This window comes from Poecilia reticulata, chromosome 10 (genome assembly GCF_904066995.2).
Source record: "Poecilia reticulata chromosome 10, P_reticulata-male-v2, whole genome shotgun sequence".
NCBI classification, from domain to species: domain Eukaryota; kingdom Metazoa; phylum Chordata; class Actinopteri; order Cyprinodontiformes; family Poeciliidae; genus Poecilia; species Poecilia reticulata.
This window is the reverse complement of record NC_088839.1, coordinates 30,157,091-30,176,306: the sequence shown is the minus strand read 5'-3', so window position 1 is coordinate 30,176,306 and position 19,216 is coordinate 30,157,091. Positions and strand designations below refer to the sequence as shown.

At 36.4% G+C, this 19,216-nt stretch overlaps 1 protein-coding gene across 20 annotated transcripts in view; it reads left to right on the top strand.

The window, feature by feature from the left end:
- The window catches only part of prom1a (prominin 1a), a 64,759-nt gene that overhangs the window by 35,033 nt on the left and 10,510 nt on the right, over positions 1–19,216 (top strand). For 14 of the 20 annotated variants that reach the window (XR_534735.3, XR_014089422.1, XR_001777007.2 and 11 more), the window contains 14 exons: positions 6,037–6,157; positions 6,965–7,028; positions 7,358–7,447; positions 7,654–7,677; positions 9,351–9,580; positions 10,041–10,115; positions 10,230–10,293; positions 10,575–10,734; positions 11,635–11,787; positions 12,065–12,188; positions 12,885–12,988; positions 13,908–13,992; positions 17,950–18,096; positions 18,982–19,053. Coding sequence is in view for 3 of the 20 variants with exons in the window: in XM_008421098.3 (XP_008419320.2) it covers positions 6,037–6,157; positions 6,965–7,028; positions 7,358–7,447; positions 7,654–7,677; positions 9,351–9,580; positions 10,041–10,115; positions 10,230–10,293; positions 10,575–10,734; positions 11,635–11,787; positions 12,065–12,188; positions 12,885–12,988; positions 13,908–13,992; positions 17,950–18,096; positions 18,982–19,053 (1,513 nt within the window). In the remaining 17 variants the exon portion in view is untranslated. The remainder of the gene's footprint in view (positions 1–6,036; positions 6,158–6,964; positions 7,029–7,357; positions 7,448–7,653; positions 7,678–9,350; positions 9,581–10,040; positions 10,116–10,229; positions 10,294–10,574; positions 10,735–11,634; positions 11,788–12,064; positions 12,189–12,884; positions 12,989–13,907; positions 13,993–17,949; positions 18,097–18,981; positions 19,054–19,216) is intronic. The other 6 variants (XR_001777006.2, XR_001777009.2, XR_001777014.2 and 3 more) reach the window with 1 other exon arrangement.

Below are 19,216 nucleotides of genomic sequence, written 5' to 3'. Positions count from 1 at the left end.
AGTTTTTTTTTTTGTGGTGTGTATAAAACAATTTAACATGCACATTTAAGCATGTTCCACTGGGAGACTGACTGAGGTGCACAGGCATGCATATTCTTGCAGAGTTTTGGCTAAAAGTAGAGATTATATGGCACATTGTTCCTTGGGAGAGAAAAGAAATGAAAGGGAAAGCTGCATGGCTCTGGGATGTGCTTTACATCTTAGAGGTGCTCTATTTCTGCAAAGCTAGGATCCTCTACTGCCCCAAAAACAAGATTTCTAATATAGCTTGGTCCATTTTGGCTCTGAAAAAAAGAAGGCAAACATCTTTATATTTAAAAACATAATTTCACCAGCTGGGTATTAAGCATTTTATGTTAAGAAAACTCATGGTTTGTTACACCAGTTGAATGAATTGTAGTCTTCTGTAGTGAGATTTCTCTACTGCAACTCATAGATGTGAAGACGTCTAACTTCTGAAATTAAGACGTATGAATGAACGAATGAAATATTTATTTCCAACTTACGAACTGTAAATATTAATAGAAGAAAACAGAATACTAGATGATTCAGACAGAGCCACTTAAATCGTAAATGTTTTATGAGTTTTGTGTTGTTTTTTCTTCATTCACAGCTTTACAGTTGTAGTTGACTCCGAATTAAAGAGCAATGAATAAATGTGAGGAGATGCAACCAAATCTTGAACGCATTAGTTCAGTAGATATCAGATATGTATCCTGAAACCGGGATGTTGAATTTTACTTTAAATTGATGCCACTGAATGCGGATGAAGATTTGTTTTGAATAATATTTTTGTTTCTTGCTCCAGAGGTTGAGTGAAATATGTCAACAATAAATTAGTGTTTTAGGCCCCAATGAACTGAACTTTGCTGTTCTACACTGATATGATCATGTTTGCTCTTCATCATTTAAATATGACATAAACTCTTCACAGCTTCAATCCACAGAATCCATACCATAATCATTTAGTGAGTTATGAAAGTAAAATGGCCAAATATGATCAAATCCAGTTCAGTAAGTTATGTTTACCCTAAATATAAAGTATATCAAGTATTTTTTGTGGTTTTCCTCCAGTTTAAGATCATCCTGAACTCCAAGGATTTCTCTCAGGTTCAGACTTTGATTCATCTCCTCTAAACTGCTTTCAGTGAATTTATAGTTTTCAAATAAAAACTTATATAGAGCACTGATGATGAAAAGGGCGAGAGAGCCAAACGACAGGAAACGTTAGAGCTAATCTGTTCATCGCCTGGTAATATTTTTATAAGGAAACTGTGGTTGTAACAGGATGCAGGGTGCAGACACTGACCTGATGAACTGTGAGGAGAAAAAAAAAACTAACTGTGAAAAATGATTAAACTAGCTGCATAAATCACATAACAGAAAATAGTGAATAAAATCATCACTTATCCCTAATGCCTCAAATTAAAACATATAAATTTGATAATTAAAATGGTATTATCATTTTTCTTTTTTTTAAATTGCACAATAAATACTCATTATATTTAGAACTACAAGAGGAAAGGCATCATTTTTTGTTGTCCTGCTCTTTATAGAGTAAGAATAACAAGCCTATGTTTTCTGGTTAATTAGTCAGGGTTTCGGCTCAGGCATCCAGAAAGTTGTGTGCTGATTAACAAGCATACTGTTTGTCACACATATTACTTGCCAGTATTAAAGTCTTATTAAAAAGACCTTCATATGCATAATTTTTCTTTTTATAGTATTTGTTAGGCGCTTCTCAGAGCATAGGATGTGTCAGTGTACTTTGTTTTGGCTCCAAAATGTTTAACTCAGCACATATTTGCCCCACATTCTCTAATCTGTCTGTTTCTGTGCAGAATACTTAGATAACATCAACAAAATAAAGAAAATAAACAAAGATGTGCCAAAAATAGAGTATTGTCCTAATTACAGACTTTTTGGATTGTCACAGCACAATCCCAAACTTTTTCCCCTCACATGAAGGTGACAGTTTCACTTTACAGAAGCGCTTCAGACTAAAGCTGATGTCTTTTTGAGAGACGGGAGGAGTGAGGTCCAGTTCCAGCAGAGTGAAACAAGGGGACGGCTGAAAGGCGACTGCCCCGGCCTTGCAGCCACAGTCATGCTGAATGCAGCCATTGTTAGTTTGTAAAAGCTATGGAGCCACTAGACCATGTAACACACACTTCCCAGCCCCCAGTAGTGGCCTAGATTCTGCAGCATCGCACTGGACTGATGCTCCTCTTCATCTGCTGTTCTGAGGCTCCCACCCTTAGGGAAGAGTTTCATGTGTCATTTGGCTTTTTCTCAAACAAGAATTAAAGCCCTTTTCCAGAGTTGTTAGAGGTAAGTCCCTTTCCCGCTGTGTTTGAATTTTCCCCTCTGGTCAAAACAAGGCAAAAAAAAAAGAAATAAAAAAGCCACACAGACGTGCAACCATTTGCCAAAGTTAAATGTAGCGGACAAACTTAGAACACAACATGCTAGTGGCTCATCCAAATATTTTTAAACCAAAGAAGGAAGAACTCATGAAACCAGATTTATGGAAAATGAGTTGATGTTATGAATAATAAAGCGATTTTGCTACAGGAGAGTTGTTTAACATCACAGCAACAAATATCATTGGGACCTTTATGAGAAAAACTAGAGCAAAACATGTTTTTCAAAAGTGTGGCATGCATTATATTCATACCCTAATTTCTGAAACACATTAAAACCTAATTTAATAATTTATAAGTCACATAATTACTAAAGATAGTCCAACTGTTGGTAATTTAATCCCAATCTTAAATGCATCTGTTATATAAAGGTCTTAGAGATTTGTTAGAAACTCTAGTGAACAAACAGCATCATGAAGGAACACAGCAGACAGGAGGAAGATGTGGAGGCGTTTGGTTCAGGATCAGAATGAAAAACAACATTCCAACTTAAAGAGTGTAGCACAACTGGACATGGCTGTCCAGCTAAACTAACTGGCCTTAACAGGATGGCCTTATCAGAGAAGCAAGAGGTGACTTTGGAGGAGCAGCAGAGAGATACTGCTCAGGTGTGTGTTTCTCCAATCTGAACACTTTTAGAGTGATGTTACTGCATGTTTCACATCTAATTCTCATAACTACTTTACATAACTCTATTCAAAAAATAAGTCTCTGATTTTCATGGAATCGTTCCATAATATATGATACAGTTAGAAAAAGCCCCCTATTATAATAAATGACACATCCAATATTGAAGTGAAGCCCCAGATGCTGCTTTGCAAACATCTAAGAAATTTCTGTATCTTGGTTGAAGTTGAACATTTGGCCCCAATTTAATCTGTCTGTTTTTTTTTAATAAATGAGGAACACGACTCAGCAGTAGAAAAGCTGAATTTGCATGCTGTCAATATTAAACTGCATGCCTGTTGCTTCGCTGTAGTGATCACATCCCACTGGGTAGAAACAAGCAGAAATTTGAGGCACATAGAGGAAAGGAGAATCTTGTTGGAGAAGAACATCCTTACTTATCTTAACCTTCACAAAACAGATTGTTCTTTAAATCTTTAAAGTTTTCAAAGAGAAACTTTTAACACTTTAGGCCAGAAAAAGTACAACTTGTCCGTTTAGAGATTTTTTCGTATTAGTGCAGTGTAAATATAAATCAAATCATATTGTGCTGTGGCAGACGGGACTCTCCACAGCTTCTTGCTAAGTGCTTTGCTTTTCACTCAAAGACTCTTTGTTAAGCACCAGATTCCAGTGACCTTGCTGGACACCAGGCAGACGGAGTGAGCGAGAGACAAAGAAAAGCAGAAGGAGGTGGGTGGAAAGGGAGGCAGAGGGGTCAGAGTTCAGATTCTACACAAGGAAAATATGAGTTTAGTGTTAAGCCTGATGTTAACATGTACAGTTTATTGAGTAATGTGTGGATTTAGAAAGACCCAACGCAACCCTGAGAGGAAAACATGACATGGGCAAGCAAGAAAGTTTGATTTCATAAATTTAGCAAAAACTTAAGTTATATTAAATTTATGAAACTGTATATTTACAATAGGGGCAGGAAAACAGAAGAGAGAGAAGGCTGAACAAAATGTTTGTGGGTGAAGTGGACAGTTTTGATCTTACCCTGGTAAATTATCATTCCTGTGTCTCACTCTGCTCGTTTGGCTGATTCACAAGTTTCAACCTATTCAGTAACGGACTTTGTGAAGCTCTACTTTTGTCAAATCAAGTTAATTTTAGAGGTGGGACTCAATTAAAAATGTTAATCAACTTAATTGGAGGGTCTTATTTGCAACTAATTGCATTTTGATCAAAAACCATAAATCGATATAATAAGCAACATTCTCAATTCAAAACCCTTTTTGGGGCTAAATTATTGAATAAATAGACGTGAGTTCAAAAACAGCGATATTTTATCCCGATATCTAGGTTATTCAAACATCACATTGGTGCAAAGAGTAATCAAACCTAGTCAGCTGTCAGGTATTTTAGAAACCCCTAATCATTCATGTAGCGTCTACAAAAAATAGTTCTTTAGAAATGTGGACTGTGGTTTCTGATATTAGAGTTGGGTACATGCACTTCCTGCTCTTTGTTTGCTGCTGGTATTCTCACTAAGATCTTATTTTAGGCTCGGATAGCTTTGCTTTTGTAGGCTAACTCCTCTTGGCACAACTTTAACACAATTAGTCTTTTCCAGCATTTCATCAGATTGTTTTTTGAAGCACATATTGAGCCAAGAGAAGCGACTTTGCCGTCAGCTGTGTGTCAGATTTATGGGTGAACTAGAAACATGCGAATACAAAGATTACGTTCTGAATGTATATGAAAAAATATACAATAATTTGCTTTGAAATTCTTAATGTTTTAAAATCTATGTAACATAATTTAAATTAATGTGTTAATGTCCCGGCACTAGTTATTTTATGTAAATGTTCTAACTGAAAAGTAGAAAAGTGAAATACAATAACTTCATAGTTCTCTTGCTACTGTTCTATAGAGAATCACTTGTACACATGAACACATGAAGGAGCGTCAGAAGAAATTGGAAACAGTATATCTCATCATGCCCAGTCTAAACAGACATTACTGCCCCTAATGTGGAAAATGTCTTCAGTTTATTGTCACATCGGATTTTATTCATGATAAAGACTGTGACTAATGCAGCTGCTGCTCAGAACACTGTAAGGATGAACTACACACACCATCTTCACTGCACCACATATGTACAAGCTGCTTTTGTACTTATGCTGAACAATAGACACACACACACACACATACACGCACACATACACACACACACACACACATACACACGCACACACACATCTCCACTGCTTTTTTATTCAATGAGTCACAACAATCCGATTCATTTCTATTGATCTAAACCATCCCAGTTGCCTCTGAGTCAGTCCCTTTGTTATTCCTCTCAGCAACTCATCTTACATCATTCATAAAGCTGCTTATTCCACTGAGGCATTTCCATGAAAGAGGTTCTCTGTGCAGTACAATCCCACTTTATGAATTCTGACTTCTTTAGAACCATCTTTTCTGAAGTCTGATCACCCCTGGAGCTACAGCCAGGCTCACAGGAACAGCTGAACTGACTTACAGTAGCAGGGGCAGCAGTGAGGTGCTTTCAGCTGGGATGGAAATGAGTTATAGAAACAGCCTAATATTAAGGGCTAGCTCCCTTGATGTACCTCGAGCTAATTAAGTCTTGTGAGCTACTCAGGTTTGTTTGAAGCATACAAGACACGTCCTTTAATGTCCCGCTTCATGTATTTTTTTTTCATTAAATTTAGATTTGTTTACATTCTGAGGACCTGAGATTAAACATTTGCAAACAAGCTACAATCATCACTTTTTGTTTTTATTTATATTGAATCTACATAACAATATTTCCTAGTTCTACAGGTGCCTTAATGTAAAAGTAAAAGTGGGAAAGACTGACCCCTACTGCTGCTGACATGCCATCATCCCATTCTGTAGAACCCGCTGCTTTTAAGATGGAAATGCTCGGCTTTCAGACAGTAATATCATCATATTTGCGTCTGCCAATTGTTTGCAGGATTGGAGTTCTGTGTGCGTATGCAGCCAACCAGAACCTGAGCTCTCAGGTGAAGAACATACGGCGGCTGGTTAACAGCAACATGAGGGACCTGCACACCTTTGCTAATGACACACCAATGGTGAGACAAAATAAAGACGCAGCATTAGCAGCTGCCTCTAAGTCTAAGATCGTTTGAAAGTTAATACATTTTAGTAATTCAATATAAACTCTGAAAGCCACTGTTATTTTATGGCTGTATTACATCAAAACTGATATATTTCAATTACTCATTAAATGTTGCTAATGAATACACAGCAAAAACATATTTCTTTTGCAGAAATGTTATGTTATGGGGAGAGTTTACTGATTTGAAAGTTGTCCAATGGTCATTGAGAGGAGGGTAAGCCACAAATAAAGGTTTGCTGTCCACTAAGGGCTATATCCAAGGACTTCAACACAAAGTTAAGTGGAAGGAAAAAGTGGCTTAGACAACTCTGCAATAAATGACAAAGGTATCCTCAATGGTTTTGTAGCAACGTGCTTTCATGAGTGTGGGGAGATTCACATGCTACACGACCACGTTACCTCTGTATTTAATTTTTCTTTTTTATTTAATTTTATGGGTTTAAATGTGTCTTAAATAACTTTTTGCAATGTTTTAAGCATTTGTGTTATTGTTTCATTCTGTAGTAAAAGGGGGGAAAAGCCTCTTTTGAGTCGGAAGGACTCAAAACCATACAACCACTTTTCATCCGAGTTTCGAGAATTATTTGGTGTTTTGAGAACATTTCATGCTCATTTTGTTATTTATTTTCTTACCTATTGAGTCTTATAAAACTCAGCTCATTTTTTATTCAGAATATGTTGAAATCTAACGTGGAACTAATGAACCAGTTTCTTTATGCTTCCATGTAAACCTGTTTTGCTTTGTGTTTCCTGTTTGCAGCAAATTGATTACCTAATATCCCAATACGCCACCGTCAAGAACAAAGTCAACTATGACCTAGATAGTAAGTAGATCTTCTTCTTGCCTCTGATAGTGAATTAAGTGTGCATAAATGATTCACTCAGCTTTTCTTCTTGGTAATACATCTTGTTTACTTCCCCTTATCCATGACTTGTTTTTACAACTGATTAGCGACATATCTGGGTCTAGAAGCTCCAGCTGTGACTGTAATGAAGGCTTCCTTTGAGTATTCAAGTTTTCTTCTGCAGGCAGTTCTTTCCTGAGAGTTAAATATTGCGAAAATGGAAAAAGAAAACTTTGCAGCCAGGCATAACAATAGTAGTAATATACATGTTACATTTGGCTGATAGATGTGTTGCTGTTTTCTTTCAGACATAGGTCCGTTACTCGGGGGAAGGATCCATGTGCGGTTGGATAAAGAAGTCCATCCTGCTTTAAACCAAGTGCTTCATATGGCTGGAGGTACGTCAACACATTTTTTCTTCCTTTCATTTACTTCAACCTGCTACTAACAGCATATTGCATAACTTCACTGCTGTTTTGTGAATTAAACTTACGGAGTAATCATTTGTTAAGGCAAACACTTTTACAATATTGTAAGCAAGTCTTTGACTTTTAATTATTATTACTTCTTTTTATTGTTTATATTGTTTATGTTCTTCATAAAGTGAAAATCCAGAGAGCCATCAAAGGTAACTCAGCGACTCCATGACTTACTGATGATCCAGTCGTTTTATCCCTAATGTTGTGACTTTTGATGCTGTTGTTGCTCCTACTATCTGATCCTCCTGGGTTTTTTTCCTGAAAAATGTTAAACCTCCCTGATCATCAAGTCACATCTTCATAGAGAACAATTACAACATTAAAATTGCACTACGCAACATCTGACAACAAATGTCTTTCAAATAAAAATAAAAAATGGGAGTAGGAAGAAGATAATGATGAGAAATATTTCTAGGATTGAATTTGCTTTTTTCTATTGGGAATTGTTTATTTCCATTCTATTAAATCTATTATAAAAGTGAGAACAATGTCATGTTTACATGGCAGTGTTTGTGTCATCTAAACATTTACTTTCATTTATGTGGATGACAATGTTGCTGAGTGCAGTTTTAAGTTAATGGATCTCACTAAAAATCCAAACCAACATCAACCTGCATCTGAATATCTCAGCTGGTTTCTCTCATGGTGACATGTTTGTTTGAACCATGTTTGTTTGTTTGAACCATGTTTGTTTGTTTGAACCAGTCATAATTTCTTTTTAACTAACCTGCAACAACAAAAAGAATATGACTAGTCATCTAAAATATGCTGTGCTTTTTAAAAGTATTCAAATCCCTTAAACATTTCCACATTTAGTCATGTCAGAATCCCAACTTCACTTTATGCATCAACCATGAATTATTTTCCTTTTCTTCTCCATTTTATACTGCTTTGCATTGGTCTGTCACATAAATTCCCAATAAAATTCATTCACTCTGTGGTTGTGAGATGATGACATGTAAAAAAGTGTGAATACTTTTCAAGGCACACCTTAAGAAGACCAAACAGCAATCTATGAGTTCCTGGAGAACTCAATATAATAATTATAATCAGCCATCTCTCTTTTTACAAAGTATTTATGTCACAGTGTCAGTGTTACCATTTCTCCTGTTGCATTTTTTAGCACTGTTCCAACATTTGCCAGTATCTTCTTATTCCTTATCCTGTTTAATGTTGGATGTTTGCTGCAGGATTTTATGGGACTTTTAGTGAACACTGACTGCTGCTTTGCAAAACTCTGGATTACAAAACTATGAGCTGCTCATTAACGACATCAACAATAATAAAGCACAATTATTCACGTCATTGCTGTTCCAGGAAAAACAAAAACGAGTTTTCACCTTGGTGTGAAGGACGTTTACGTGTTTAGTGAAGTCAGGTCTGCTGATTTCTACGTGTTAATTTTGTCCCCTGATGTGTGCAACAGAGCACACATTACATAATCTGTTTTTTTGTATGTATGCTGATGTTAAAACTAAAGTGTCATACATACGACTGAAACATTGGTCCAATTATGTTGAAGGAGGACAAAAAAGCGTTGCTGCAAATAATTTCAGTGTGTTTTTGCATATCATCCTGCATTTTACCAAGACAGAATTATGAGATTTTCATAAATTTGTCATTTTGTGGTAAGCCTTTAAAAATCCCCAATAAATTTAAAACTTGATTTCATCCATAAACTATTATATTAAAGGGCTAAAAAGAACAATTTATAATTATGTTTCAAGGGAACATAATAAACATTTTAGCTCTCATGCCTGGTTTTTCCATAACAGCAACCAAATCCTTTCCTTCGCCTCATTTTTGTTCTCGTTCCTTTCAGCCATGAGGGAAACCAAGGAGGCCCTGGAGAACGTCAGCGTGTCTCTGGTGGTCTTACAGGAAGGAGCCGGAAAACTTCATTTCAACCTGAGCCAAGTCCGCGACAGCATCAACCGCACCCTTGATGACCCCGGCTGCCATGACGAGGAATCGGACGCCACCACGGCCCAGCTTTGCCGCAGCATCCGCCAGTCCCTGTCCCAGCTGCAGATGAGTGCAAACTTCACCCGGGTACAAAACAAAATACTGCACAATCTGAGAATATAATATGATCTGAATGGCTTTACTTTACTTTCAAATATGGTACTATAGAGACACTTTGCTATTGAACTCAACACAAGCAAGCTCTTCCGGCTTCCATGATGTCTGATGTTATGTACTGACATTTCAAATATTATTTCAAAGTCAAATGACCGTGGCTGCAGTCTAACCGCATGCAATTTTATAAAAGTTATTAAAGTCTCTTTCACCTTGGCCTTGGATTGTAGGATGAATTACACATTGAGTTGGAGAGGAAGCACCATTTTCTTCAAATTTTATCCTTAGTCAACTCATCAATTTCAGCTCTCTGTGGGAAATTGTGAGAGAAATCAATGAGAAAAAGAAGAACTTAGATTCTTGATACCAAACATTGTAACCTTCATTTTTCATCAGTGTTTGTGTTTATTGATGTTTTTTCACTGATTTTTAGCTTCCTAATGTGAACCCTCAGCTGGAAAAGATGAAAAATGTAGTGAAAACAGATCTCAGCTCTGTCGTCCACAGGGTGAGTGCGAATAAATTAAAGGATTTTCATGTGTCTATCATGTGTCTTTTTTAAAACTTTTAGTCTTTATGGCATTATGAATTTTAAAAACCTGATGTCTTCTCTTCTTCTCAGGGTTTTTCCTCTTTGAATGACACACCGCACATTGTGATTGAACAGACAAGAACCGTCGTCAACAGTACGTGTCTAGTAAAAGCAACTTCTGCTGTGCACATTATGTTCTACTTGTGAAAATGAATCTAATAGTTCTGTATTTTATTTGCTTTGTAAGCGTGCATGATGAGACAGATGCAAAACGTGAACATTTTATGATCATATCTTTATACTCATGTCTGTTGTTTCATTTAAGCTTCATTTAAAGATCAAATCAATTATGAAACACAACATTAATTTGGAATTAGTCAGCTCTTTTGTTGCTTTAGTTATGGCGTGCTTTCCAATGACTGGTCTTTCATTTAGGTGTCCAGAATTTAGTGGACAGTGTCGGCAACAACATCAGCAGCTTCTCCAGAGCTTTCCCATTGCAGACCTGCTTGTCTAACTTCACCATCTTCATCAGCCATGCACACGCCAAAATCGAAGACTACTATCCTGAAATTGACAAAATGGACTTCTACAGGTAAAATGATATCCAGACAAGTGAACAATTTTCTTTGCATAAAAAACAGAAAGATTTTTTACAGTGCAGGAAAGTTTAGGTCCTATTTCATAGGACTCTAAAATAGAAATGTATCATTATTTCGTACAAATAAAATATAATTACCACGTTTCTGTATCTACGAGCAACTAGCAGAGGGAAACTCACATTTATTCAAGATATGGAGCATAAATTTAAATACATGTGTAGGATCCAACACTAAAATATGATCAAGAAATAACTTGGTGTTATGTATGATTAACTATGACAAACATACATTTACTTATCTTATTTATTATTGATATTTTGATTATCTGCACTTCATTTCCAATAAAGTTTTTTTCTTTTCTTAAAGAATTTTAATTTGATTTCTTTTGTTATTTGTATCTAAATATAAACTATGTGTGTTTTCCAAATGTGAGAAATGCATTGTTCTTCTAAATATAATGAAAAATCAGTTTTAATCCTGAATATTGACCAAAATAATCTGGATCATAATTTTTTCCATAGCCAAGCAGCCTTAAGCCAAGCACATCTGATCAGAACAAGCCACATACCACTAACAAAACCAGCATATGTGGATTATTTCAAAGTGAACTTCATTGTAAAGGGTTAAAACTGATTATTTGAAAGCCCAGTTTTTTTAGACCGAAAAATAGTGCGGATGGTCTGTAATGCAGCTTTGCAAGATATCCAAATGAAAAAAGATGCAATTTTTAAAAGCAAACTCCTTCATGTGACTCACTTAATTTATGGGTGTGGCTGACATTATTTCCCAGGTTTAGGGTTAGGGTTAGCTCAAACTGTACAATTAAACTCAACAAATCTGTTCTGGGACTTGATTCTTCTACATGTTGTTTAGTTTCTGCTTGATGTTCGCAGATGGATCGGCTGCATCGCTCTGTGCTGCATGGTGGTTCTGGTCTTGGCCTTTAACTACTTGGGCCTTCTGTGCGGCACCCTGGGATACGACAAGCATGCCTCACCGACGACCCGAGGATGTATCTCCAATACAGGAGGAACACTGCTGATGGCGTAAGTCTGACATACCCTAGTGAAACTCAGTTTTTATTATTTAATGTTCTATCTCTTGTATCTTAACCTTTTATCTCTCAGTCTTTTGGTTTCCAAACAGCTATTTTTTTCTCAAGATTTTCAATTAATTTGATCTTGGTTCAGCTGTGCTATGCTAAGCAGGAGAGAAGAAACATTGGAGATTCTCGATGACAATTGTAAAATAAAAATATTCACTGTTAACATTGTGAACATAAATAAAAAATTCCCACCTGAGTGAATTTGTTTTTGTCCACAGCGGTGTTGGATTCAGCTTCATTTTCTCCTGGATGCTTATGGGAGTGTTGACCACCATCTTTCTGGCAGGAGGAAACATGGAGAAACTTCTCTGTGAGCCATTTCACACCAAAGAACTCTTCAAGGCAAGTGGGAAAAGCAGACAATTATTTCTTATCTCTTGCCTTTAACCTCTCTTTGGATTTTATTTATGGATTTTTAGTATGAAAACAAGAAAATGTAACGTTTTCTAAATGTGTAAGAGAATGCACTTTCACCATAGATTGTATTGATATCTGGGGAGTTTGGAGGCCAAGTCAATGCCTCATATTTGTTGTGCTCCTCAAACAATTCCTGAACCATTTTGCTTTGTGGCAAGTTACATATTCCTGGCAATAAAGTCCACAGATGTCAGGGAATATTCAACCCTGAAAGGTCTGCAGCTAAGCAGCACCATACACAAACTGGGCTGCAGTGTGTTTTCCAGCACCTTTCTTTCAGAACCACCATGAACTTATTGAGCAATTTGTGCTACAGTAGGAAGTCAGTTGGGTCAAACCACACTTGCCAATGTTTGTTCCCCACATGCAAATCCTTGAGTTTGTCGTTTTGTGCTGCTTTCACCAATAACAGGTTGTCATGGTAATCACATTTGTTTACTTACTGGTCATAATTTAGGCCTGAATGGGGTTTTAATGATGGGATGCAATAATCCACTCCATGTTAGCTACAATTCCACCAACTACACATCTACAGAGTTCTTATCGCTTTAATGTAAAGAATACATATTCACATAAATATATGAGAGACCTTTTACTTTTCTTCTGTCGTTTTTTCACCAGGTCGTTGACACCCCATACTTGATCAACCCAGAGTGGAAGAATTTCATCCCAGGCTACATGTACAATGACTCTGAATTGGAGCTGACATCGGAAAGCTTGTACAGGCAAAGAAAACTCAGATATATTATATTATATATTAACATTCTGCAAAGTTCTGTGATCCCAAATTTATTGAAAATTCATTTTCAAATAAACATATTGAGTTTTTTAGCATGTATTCAAATGTAAAATGCTTTCAGTTGAGGTATGCACACGTCTCTTGTGCTGTCAGCTTAGAAAACATTTTTAAGCAATACGTAAGCAGCATTGCACATGAAGAGTAGAACAGCAATGCAAAAACAAAATATTTAAATTATAAAGAAATATCAGGTGGTTCTATCCACAGCAATGCATTCAGTGTTCTTATATCTTCTTTATATTTAAAATCTTAGAAAGCATTGATGAATGCATTTTTAACTTTTTTAAAAACTGTTTCTATTGGATGTTGAGTTATCAACAAATGAGGTTACTCATATTTTGCTCAAACTTTCTGCTGTGGCACATTCATTGCTTGTGGCATCGAGTCTCCAGTTGAATATTTCATCCAGACGGAAGGGAGGATGCAAATGAAAGGAGCTGCAGTTAACTTGCCGTAGCTAATTAGTGTCATTTTTTACACTTTAGTACTGCTTTTCTGCAGCTTACTTCTGTTTGATTACATAAGCTTTCATCATCCTCCTGCTTGATGGGGATTCATAAGTACGCTGCGATGGCAGACCCAAAGTCATTACATTTACAAACAGACATGGATTTAACTTTAATAAGAAAACTCCTCTCACTTAGTTGGTTGCTTAAATGTTAGAATTTATAAGACTTTAGCTTTTTGAGTAAATGATCCTGCTTCCAGTTTGAAACACATCAGCTCTGTAATTCCAATCAATTACACATGGTGGCAGCAAACATTTTCTCTCAGACTGGTATAAAACTGATTTTTCTCTCTCTCCTCTCTGTTTTCTTGCCTATCTATATGCTTGACTTTTTCAGTACTTGCAAACAGAACAAAGGCATCTACTCTGCCCTGCGTCTGGATAAAGTCTTCAACATCTCCTCGTTCCTGAACACCACAGTGGTTAGTAATCTGCACAGGCACAACATATACGCTATAGTCCAGGTTTATGCTGTTGGTGGAAGTCATGCACAGAAAGTAAATAAATCTGGTAAACAACGTTATGGAAGTTAGAAAATGTTTACTAAACTGGAAAAGAGCTTCAAACATGTTGTAAACCTTAAACATGATCAGGGGTGAAAGTAGTTTTAAATTGTTGGGGGTACTAGGACAAAAAAAAAATAAATAAATATATATATATATATATATATATATATATATATATATATATATATATATATATATATATATATACATTTGTTTGTTAAATACTAAAAACATATTTACCGTGTTTAATTTTTGATGTAACTGACTTATACTTACAAAGAATGAGGTATAGTCCCAAGTTTGTCGTTTATTGAACGCTCAGAAACTGCAGCGGCTGTGATGCGCCACAACAAAGATAAACAAAGTTAAAACAACCCGAACAGGTGATCAACTCTAAACCACTCGCACATTTTTACTCTCCGTCTCTTTAAGGACACCCGTTGCCATGGCAACCTCCTGCGCTCCACAAGTCGACCAGAGATTACGTTAAAAATATAACATTTAGTCCGTTACGATATCAGGTTTGCAGGCTTGATATTTATTTTGCGATCATTAATAAGCCTCCCTGAACACAGCGGTGATTGATTAGTTAATTTTAAGGTGTGCTGTGGTGGCGCAGGGGTTAAGCACAACCCACATATGGAGGCCTTAGTCCTCGACGCAGCCGTCGCCAGTTCGATTCCCGGCCTGGCGACCTTTGCAGGGGGGCCCAATCTAATATTTTGTCAGGAGGCCCAAAATTCCTGGCGACGCCTCTGGTTCTAGCTGTCGGCAGAAGCTCAGAAGTGAAGTTAAAAGCTGAATGAAGCTTCATATCAGGCAAAGGAGTCTGAAAACAAAGAATCAAAAGAACTCTGTGAAAAAGGGGAGTTTTAAAGACGGCACTCATCTTTCAGAGAAGCAATCAACTAACTGCAGTGCATTCTGGGTAAAAATGGCAGACAAGTTTGTAGTTCCCATCTGATTGAACAATTCCAGCTCTTGGCAGGGCTCAGAAGTGAGCATAAAAGCTGAACCAAGCTTCATGTCAGAAAAACTGAGTTATGAAGTAAAGAAATAAAAAAATTAATGAATGTGATGGAAAAAGGGACTCCATAATCAAAATTCCAATCTTCAGAATAAGATACAAGCAATAATCCTGCATCCAGTGGAAGTGAGCTGAAGAAATAAAATAAAATATGACCATCCTTCTTATCATTTTCAAAGAAACTAAAGCAAGTAATTAAAATGTTCTGAAAATAAAATGAAATACTGATCTTTTATTTATTGGATGCCATTTTTATGCAACACCTTGTTGAAACAATAATCACTGAGATTATAATTGTTGTTTGAGCATGTTATGTTGATTTTTTTGTTGTTGTTCTTTAATGAAGTAATGGACATTTAAATAAGGAGTCAGTGGAGGACGTGCTGCTCTCAGCGTCCTGGCGGCGTTCAGTTTGTCATCTAATGTCGAGATCGACTCAAAACCTTCTGCGATCGACGTATCGCACCGCTGCTCTAGCAAAGCACGAACAGCTCAGAAACAGTATGAAATGAGAAAAAAAAAATGTATTAACTGATTAAGTCGTGTTTTAGATTGTTCTTGAAAAACTAATCAGTCACGGCTGATTAGTGGGTGAACTCACGGCTGCACAGTGAACCCGTTGATTTTTTACAGCAGACAGCCGCTCCTCTCTTCAGGGTACTGCGTACCCCCGCTAAATCTTTTAGGGGTACCCCGCCGTACCCCCTTACTTTCACCACTGAACATGATAACAACATAGGTTTATGAATGAGCTTCTTTCAGCTGTCATACTGATGATCCCCAAGTCAATTAGATTGCAAAAAAATATTTTAAGAATACAAATCTTCTGCCAATTGCCAAATATTGTGTAAATATTAACATTTGTTAATCTAATAATAGCAATTCAAAGTGCATATATAACATTGTTTCCTGTACTCTTGGGGAAAAAAAACTGTAAAATAATGGTTATATATATGCAGTGTGGCATTCCCTCTGCTTTTGGAAACCTTGAATCAGTACTTTGCTGAAGAAGCCATTTATTTACATTATACACAAAATATTTAAATGTGTGAAAAAGTGTGGGCTGCCTGACAGATTGTGGGATGTGATACTTTGAATGAAAAACTGATTAAATATTGTTTTGAGTGGGATTATACAGTCTTCTCTGGCTGCAGCTATTTATTTCTGCTCACAGCTAATTTTAAATGAACAAAATCAAACAATGTGGAACAAAGTCATGCACAAACATTTCTCTACTAATTTCCAATCTGAGGAGTGGGTATTTCTGTAAAATGAATTCAATTATTTCAAAGTTGTTTGGTTTGAATTTGACCAGCATATCAGTCAGTAATCAGTGTTATATGGAGTAATATTCAAATTCAGTGCATCCTGAAGAAACAATACATTCTCCAAAGTAATGATGGTTCATATTACAAATAAGTCTTCATTAGAGCTCCTATCAATTCAAAGTCAGAAAGCTGGGTTGTATTCTTCATATTACATCTCTGGTTGGTTATCTTGGAGAGCCAGTGTAGTTATTATCCAACCAGACTTTTGTCCACATCATCAAATCAAATCATGAACATTTAAATTCCTTTGGATATTTTAAATCAATAACACACCCATATTTAATTCATAATATGCAATAGTCCTGATATGAAACAATTTAAACATTTAACCATTTTATGTTAATAATCATAGACGGTGTTTTTGATGTGGAGAGTAACACCTTCATAAAAAGTTAAGACGATACCAACTGCTCATCATCTTCCTTCTTTCTAAACTTGATTATACTGTCGCTATTTGGTAGATAGCCTCTTCCCTTTTGATTGGACTCTAAAACAACATTCATTTTAGCCCACTGAAGAAAACAAACACACAGTAAAAACTTATATGGCTGACATTTTTAGTTTTCTGGAAAATCCAAAACTTTTGACGTGACCATACAGTTATCCTGGAAACTGGTTTACTGTCCCAATGTGTTTTTTTGTTCTCTTTATAGTGGCACAAAAAACATCTTTCTTGGCTGGGAAAGCAGACATTTTTTGGTCAAGGCATTCTTTTTCAAAATTTCTTCTGCAAAGACATGTCTGAGAATGATGACTGTGGTTTTCAGATGACCTCAAAGTCAAAGAAGACCTAATAAAGTCTTTTGTAGTTCCTCCTATTAATCCACTTAGTCTTGGTGCAAAGAGGGACAAATTCTTTTTTATAGCACAAATGGAAAGCAAGAGATTCTCAAGTAAATACCAAAATATATATATTTTTAATCTCTCTTAATTATCTTTTTTCCAAAAAGTTTCAAGTTAAACAAAGGGCATAAAATGAACAAATTCCCATGATGCAATGGTACTCCAGTCTTCTTTGCAAATATATTCGAGCTCTGCCATGTTGCATGAGGGTCAGCCTTTGTCAAGTCCTGCCACAGGTTCCCTGTTGGATTGAGGTGCAGACTTTCACTAGGCCACTCCAGAACATCCACCTTGTTGTCTTTGAACTATTTCTGTGTAGCTTCAGCTTGGTGCTTCAGCTCATTGTGTTGCTGGAAAATAAATGTTCTCTGAAGTCATAGTTCTCTGGTAGATGGAAACTAATTGTTCTGTAGGATTTCCTAATATTTTGCTGCAATCATTTTACCTTCGACCTCTACAAACCTTCCAGAGCCTATCACTGGAAGGTGATAGGAGCCAATCACTGGCTCTGGAAGGTTTGTAGACAGCATGTAGCATGCTGCATGTAGCATGCTTCCACATTGATACAGACATCTGCCACGTTTAGAAAGAAGATTTTGACGTGTAAATGTGAAAGTTGAGTTGCTCAGGGTTTATATTCTCACCCAAACTTCTGATCCCTGGTTGTGTTTACAGTTCACTAAGGATGTTGTGCGTCAGCTGGAGAACTTTCGGATTGACCTGAGAACGATAATCCTGTTGGAGGCAGAGGGGAAGCAGAACCTCCTAGATTTCTCTGAAGCTGGCCTTTCAGAGATCAACTACGCCGACTACCTTGACGAGGTGACACATGCTGTGATTATAGAAACACATGAACAGGAGCAAAACATGCTGTCGGTGGTTGGTTTTGAATAGTTTTTATTTTGGGGTTATGATGTATAAATTGTTGCAATTGTTAAATTATGTCTGTGAAAAAATTTATTTAAATTATTTAATAATTGACTTACTAAGTTTATCAACACCTAAATCAGTTAACAAGCTTCAGGCAGAGTTCTGTGAAGGATTGCTAAAGCTAAATTATCCAATAAGGATCCAGTCCAGGCCAAAGGTGCGAAGGTATGTGCTAGAACTTGACATTTGCTCTTTTCATCAATCAGTCAGCTGCACTTCAAAGACTTGAGACTGAGGGCAAAAAGTAATTAACCTTTAGACTGAATCTACAAATGTGTGAGATATTTAGTTTAACTTTCATTCTCTCAGTCAAAAGCCTCTGATTTCTGAGTTGTACAAGGAAACAAGAGATTTGATCTGATTCAGTTTGGTTTAAAACACGATAAATTACAATCTCATGTTTTTTCTGTACATTGATTTGAAGAATAACTGCAATTATTTGGAAATTTGTGAGCAATGTAAATTGAAAGTTTTTGTAAAACTTTGACCTGCATGTTGGTGGCAAATTAAGAACAACAATGTCTGAACGTATTAAATGCAGTATTCAATAATTCATTTTAAGACTTTATGCTCAGAGCACTCATTAATTATGTGAGGAAAGGGGCAAATTGTTCTAATCTTTTATGCAAACCACAAATATGTCTGAAGAAAATCACTGTATAAACTATAAATTCTTCACTGCATTATCAATACTTACATGTCTAAAATGTAACTTTCTATGTGTGTGCTGCCATCCAAGCTCAGTGTTTGAGTTACTGGTTTCTTTGTCTGTTTAAGGTGAATAAAGGAGTCACTGTGGTGGATGTTCTCTCATTCGCCAAAGAGCTGGAGTCCCAGACAGACCTGATGGTAAAGCAGCTGATCTGGCTACATTAGCTGAAGCACCAACATTCACATTGTGGAGTTTCATATTATTTCATCTCTGCACATCTCTTAATGCACCTGTTCTCTCAAACTGTGATGAATAGTGATCTTTTTAGCTAAGGTTTTTTAACAGAGGCTGCTACACAGA